Source organism: Elephantulus edwardii, unplaced genomic scaffold, assembly GCF_000299155.1.
Source record: "Elephantulus edwardii isolate Elephantulus edwardi_28Jun2011 unplaced genomic scaffold, EleEdw1.0 scaffold00222, whole genome shotgun sequence".
NCBI classification, from domain to species: domain Eukaryota; kingdom Metazoa; phylum Chordata; class Mammalia; order Macroscelidea; family Macroscelididae; genus Elephantulus; species Elephantulus edwardii.
In genome coordinates, this window is record NW_006399972.1 from 4,973,781 (window position 1) to 4,980,367 (window position 6,587).

Genomic DNA, 6,587 nt, shown 5'->3' on the forward strand with positions numbered 1-6,587 from the left:
GGTCTTTGCAAATGATCTTCTGTGAGTTGATAGTTCTCATTGCCAGAAAGAAAACTGAAAGGGAAAGCCTAAGTTCAGGCTCAAAGTGCTTTATTTTAAAATTAATCTTTTGAAATGCAGGCCACTTGATTGCCAGGGATAAGGTCTACAAGACCAACTGAGATCGGATGTGGCCAAGTCATGCAGTCGGGCTGCTCTGAGAGGAAGCAGAGCATGGTGGTTTTGAGCAGAGCCGTGGAGTTAGACCTGTTCAAGGCTCCTGGTATTTCCTTTCACATGCTGTGTGCCTGTGGACTCATCCCATTCGTTTATTGAGGCTCAGTTTCATCAGGTAAGATGGGATGTAAAATGTGGTCACTTACAGACCATATATGATGGGTTCATACACATACAAATACTTCCACAGTGTTCAGCAACTCTGAAGCACTCAACAAATTAATATCAATACCTTCAGTATTGTCTTCTGACACAACAAATTGTTTATGTTTATTTGGAGCAACAGAGAAAGGAATAAAGTTAAGTAGGGAAGGGGAAGTAGAATGCATAGCTGATTGTGTCCAAGAACAAATTTCTTCTTTGCCATGAAGTCAGAGAATAGGATAGTGGCCAGCTACCATTGGGCATTCTGATTAAAAATTCCATAGAATAATTTTCATGAAAGTGGAGGAGAACGAAGAACAGAATTTTCAATTTTAATGGAATCCAGATTTTCTGGAGCTGTAGAGGCTGAATAAAAACCAGAAACTGTTGCCCTGAGATAACCCTCAAATCATAAACCACAAATGCTCCAGAGTCTTTTTAAAATGAACCAATAATAAAAACTCTCTACCTATTATCTTTTTGAGAACTATCTACATAGAATCAAACTGACAAGAGGAACTCAAAAGAGTAAATAGAAACCTTAGGGGGGCAATGAGTCTATGTTACTGAAGGTGGAACAACTTGGAGGAGGAGGAGGATGGTTAAGCAGTTAAACCCATAAAATCTGCTGAATGAGCATATGTGTAGCCATGTATATTCTCAACAACAAAATAAACGTTTAAAAAATATTATAGATCACAACAAAGATATTACGTTTGGGAGAAGGATGGGCAATCTCCTCCCATGAGATTTACTACAACTCAAAATCTTTGAATATGCCATGAATCAGATCTAACTGAATGGTACATAAAAATAACATTTCCCAAAGGTTGATCCTGAAGAAACTCCACAGCAAACAGTTGAGAGAATTGTTCTGTTGGAGGATAGAGAGAAGGGTCAGCAGGAATACCAGGAGATATGATATGATATGATATGTGATATGAAAAGATATATGATATTATGAGTGATATGTCATCCCCTCCACTACACTGTCAACCTAAGCTCCACAATGCTCAGGATATCCAGTGCTATCAGGAAAGGGAAAGGGGTAACACGGGCTGAATGACAAGCCATATAACTGGAGGTCTGAGATGTCAGAGTAAAGGTAAGTACATCAATACCAGGGAATTGAAGGAAAGTCAGCCGGGGAAACTTAGATACATGTCTGGTTCTTTATTAGGTGCAGAGAGGAGAGTAGAAGGACAAACAGTGGGGATGGGAGGGAGGAAACACAATGCTGATTTTTTTTAAATGGGGATTCTACTTTCAAGATTTAACCGTAAAGAATTCATGAAACACTGCCTAACATGGATGGATCCAGAGGAAATAAGTCAAAAAAGGTAAAATATTGTAGAAGACCACTTTTATTTAAAACAGGAAAAGATTACACACAGAATCATTCTTGGATGGTTACTAAGGAGAAGAAAGGAGTGAAAATCAATAAATACATAATATACATTTAACATGGGTAAAGAGAAAGAGAATATGCATTAAGGGAATGTTCATTGTGGGTATTATAATTAATGTTATATAACAAAATATGTATGAGTGACTAAATAAAAAAATCAATGTGAGTTACATAGCTGTTTGTTTCAAAATTTCACAAACTAACTGAGTTATTGCTTTTAAGCTATTGGATCAAATAAGGCTTGGTGTCTCTTCATGTATTTCTATTTATTCCTTATATCCCTGTTAAGTTTTTATCAGGTTATTTGAGTAATTGCTCTACATCTTTTCAGTTCCTCTGTCTGTATTCCATCCCTTTAATTTGGATTTCACACACACACACACACACACACACACACACTTCATGAAATGGTAAAAGTTAAAATTACACCTTTCCCCCCTCTTACATCCACTTACATTAGACACTATCTTAATTATTCTGTTTAGCCATTAATGAAATGTGTTACATGCCTGCTGAGTTTAGAGCTCAAAAGAGAATAAGTTTGCTTAATTGGTATCATATAGAACTTTGAGTCTGCTCTCTTCCACAAGACCTGCAAACAGATAGGAATTGCATACTGTAGCAGAGGAAGTGAGCAAAATGAAGTAGTTAACAGGCTCTGCACCTTTTACATGAAGCAATCTGATTTTCCGCTTAGGTACTCTTTAAATTTTTCTGGCCTATTTAGTGCATAATTGGAGTTCTTTGAGAATAAAGCTTATATAGTAAATTTTAAGATTTTTTTAATATAATAATAGAGAAATATACACTATAATTTCCATGTCATTAGATAATAAATAACAATATGTTCTTGAATGTATATATACTGTATTGGCCTGGTTAGTATTCATAGGATATTCAAAGCCTTTCATTTCTGAAGTAGATGACCCATCCTGCTCCCTAGTATGTCTTAAATAAGGGAGCTCCACCAAAAATCCATCCACAATGGAAAACTCTTTGGAATTTGACACACCAGTGGCAAAGATTTCAGTATCACAGCAAACTCAAATAATTGCAGTACAGCAAACTGACTTGAGTCTCAATATCAAGAAAACAAAGGTTCTTACCACTGGACCAGGAGGCAGTGTGATGATGGATGGAGAGGAGACTGAAGCTGTCAACAGCTTCATCGTGTTTGGATCCATAATTAACACCCTTGGTATGAGCAGTCTGAAAATAAGGAGATGCATTGCAATGGGAAAATCTGAAGTTAGGGACCTTTCCAAATTATTGAGGAGTAGTGATGTCAGTTTGAGGACTAAGGTGCATCTGATTCAGGCCATGGTCTTTCTGATTACTAGCTATGTATCCAAGACCTGGACAATGAATAAGGATGACAGCAAAAGAATTGACACCTTTGAGCTGTGGTGTTGGAGATGAGCCTGAAAAGTCCATGGACAGCCAAGAAAATGAATAGGTATGTCTTGGAGAGGGTGCAGCCTGAGTGCTCTTTGGAGGCTAGAATGATGAGGCTTTGTCTCACATACTTTGGACATATTGCTAGGAGGTGCTATTCCTTGGAGAAGGACATTTTGTTGGGAAGGGTAGAGGGTCAACAAGGGAAATGAAAACCCTGAACCAGGTGGATTGACACGGTGACTGCTGCAATGGGCTCTTGTGTATCAGGAAGTGTGAGGATGGTGCAGGACAGGACTAGGTTCAGACTATGAGTCATACTCAACTTGACGGCACATAACAACAATGACTATTGGCCTGTTAGGTTAGTAGTTGTGCTGCCAACTTCAAAGGCATGCTGTTCAAATCCACCAGCTGCTCCTTGGGAGAAAGAAGAGCAGTCTCCTCTCATATGACTTACAGCCTCTGAAAATCCGCCAGAGGGTCAGCGACGACAGGTTCCAACTCAACAGCACATAACAACATCCTAACATTAAACATGTAAACATTTAATTTATAGCTTTGAATAAGCTTGATAGATAGAAAATTACCCACAAAACTCTGGACAAAACAAAACAAAACAAAAAACCTCTGGTCTTTTCAAAAAAATTTATTACCTAACAAAATCCAGACAAGTTCATTCTAAGCAAAATTATTACTGCTTCAGGAGAAAATATTAATGAAATAAAGGGAACTTGGCAGGGGGTGGGGAATGTTGCTAGCTGAAAGACCACACCTCTTTGGCAGTTCAAACCAACCAGAAACTCCTTGGGAGAAAGACAGACCATCTCCTCCCGTGTGATTTACAGCTTTGGAAACCCACAGCAGAGTCAGCTATGAGTCAGTTCCTACATGACAGTAATGACTCCAGGTTTTTTTGACTACTTGGCTGAGTCTCAAAGGGGCCTCTCACTCAGATAGGAGTTTGTGTTTGTCTTAAAAAGTCAGGAAAAGGCTTTCCTAGTGTGCAACCTGACAATATACAAGAGTTATGCATTTGGTGTTTATTTAAATAAAATGTGTCTTTAAACATGGAATGCTTAGTGGAAACTAACTTTGGTTGTCCAAAATTATGGAGACAATTTTCATTTCTTTTCTCAAATGAGAAGGAATTGAAACAACTTCTCAAGGAGTTTTTTTATTGGACTAGGAAAGGAGTGCATATGTGGAGTTATATCAGGGGCCAAGTGTCACCAACAATTGAATACAAAACAGAAAACAGTTCAAGATGTATCCAGAAAGAGATTGACCTTTCCCAGCATGTCTTGGGTCCCTCTCCCCACTGATCTCCCAGTGAATGGGTGTGGGTCTTTCTGGGGTTCAGAAGATCTTGCATTCATTGATGGAGAACAGCCTCCTCCTGTTGCGCCTCCTGGCTTGGTTGACAGCTGTCCGGACCGCACACTCAAAAACCTGCTGCACCCCTCGGTTACTGAGTGCCGAGCACTCCAAGTAGCCCTTGGCTCGCACATCCTGGGCCAGTTTCTTGCCGTCGATGGCATTGACGCAGGATGCCCGGTGAGGACCCACCTCCCGCTGGTCAGTCTGGGTTGCCACCACCAGCACAGGTGTGCAGGGCAAGTTGCTCCTGATCTCACCGATCCACTTGTTTTTCAAGTTCTGGAAGGAGTTGTGGTTGGCCACGGAGTAGCACATGAGCACCACATCGGCCTGCTGGTAGGACAGGGGGCGGATGCTCCGGAAGGCGTCATTGCCCGCTGTATCCCAGAGGCCCAGGCTGATCTGGATGCCGTCCATGAAGACGTCCACGCCAGTGTTCTCGTACACGGTGGGCTTATAGGCCTCCGGGAAAGTCTCTGAGGTGAAGCGCACCAACAGGGAGGTTTTTCCCACAGCTGAGTCGCCCACCAGAACACACTTGATAGAGCTCAGCATCTTCCCTGGCTGGTTTCTGTGTTACAAGTTCAGAATCCCAAGGGAAAGAGCCCTCAGGGAGCTGCCACTGGCAGCGCCATCCAGCAAAAGACCAAAAACCAGACGGGTCTATGTTCTCTGAGAGGCACCTAGTAAAATTTCACTTCGCCCAGTTCATCCAAGAAGCAGCACAGGCTGTTCGGAAAACTCCGTAGCTTCCTTATGTCCTGGGGGATAAAGAGGAAGAGGACAAAAATTAGGTTTTTTATTTTTTTTTTCCATTTTGTGATGATAGACATCTTCCTCATGAGTAAAATCTAGAGACTAGGGTGGGCCTGATCGAGACCATGGTCTTTGCAAATACATGCTATGCATCATAGAGCTGGACAAAGACTAAGGATGACAGAGAAAGAATCAATGCCTTGGAGTTGTGGTGCTAGAGAAAAATACTGAACATATCATGGACCACCAAGAAAACAAACAGGAGAGGGTGAAACCAAGTTTCTCCTTGGAGGCAAGGATTTTGAAGTTTCATGTCATATACTTTGGGAATGTTGCCATTAGGGATCAGTCCTTGGAGAATGACATCATGCTTGGAAGGGTGGAAGGACAGCACAGGAGAGGAAGACCCTGGATGAGATAGATTGGCATGGTAACTGGAGCAATGAATGGCATTAGGTATGTTGGAGTCATTGAGACTGGCTCAGGATAGGGAAGCCTTCTGAGTTGTTGTAGTTAGGGTTGCTATGAGTTGCAGGTGACTCGATAGCACATAACATCAACACAATAACAATGACGTGATAGTGGTAGAGGGCTCTGGTGGCTTAGTGCATAGAAGTCAGGCTATAATCCTGATGGCATGAGATTCAAATCCATCAGGTGCTCCATGGGAGAAGGATGGATAACCATGTAATTAACTGCCTCTGAAAACCCACTGAAATGTCAGCCATGAGTCAGTTCCAACTTGATGGCACATAACAAACAAACACACAAAATTAGCAGTGGTACAATCCCGTTCTATTCCTCCAACCCCCACATTCAATTCAAAGGAAGTTCTTGTGGCTTGGTGGGAGGGAGTTGGGCTGCCAACTCAAAGACATGTGACTCGCATCTACCAATTACTACATGGCAGAAAGATGGGCGCTCTTCTCCCATGTTATTTTACAGCCAGTTGTTTGTTGCTTTGTTCCATCGAGTCAGAATCCATTCACAGGAGAATGTCCATCTTCTTCCATAGAGCAGTTTGTGGATTCCAACTGCCTAACTCTGGGTTGGTGACACAACTCCTTCCTTACCACTAAGCCACTAGAGCTTCATCTTTACAGACTAGCTCACCCAAAACCCAGGCCTCCTGCCCCCTAGGAGAAAAACATAAAAGACTAGATCTGTGATCCCCAAGCATGTTCAATCCTAACTCCCAACTCTGGCCAAGAAACAGAAGTTGATTTTATCTCGAAAATCAGTCTAATCAATATATCTCTCTCTCCCTGTCCCTTTCCCTCTCCCTCCC

At 41.6% G+C, this 6,587-nt stretch overlaps 1 protein-coding gene across 1 annotated transcript; it reads right to left on the reverse strand.

Moving 5' to 3' along the window:
- Positions 1-4,522: 4,522 nt before the first annotated feature.
- Positions 4,523-5,098, reverse strand: RHOH (ras homolog family member H). The gene has a single exon (XM_006898187.1). The coding sequence runs from the start codon at positions 5,096-5,098 to the stop codon at positions 4,523-4,525; it is 576 nt and encodes a 191-aa protein (XP_006898249.1).
- Positions 5,099-6,587: the final 1,489 nt, after the last annotated feature.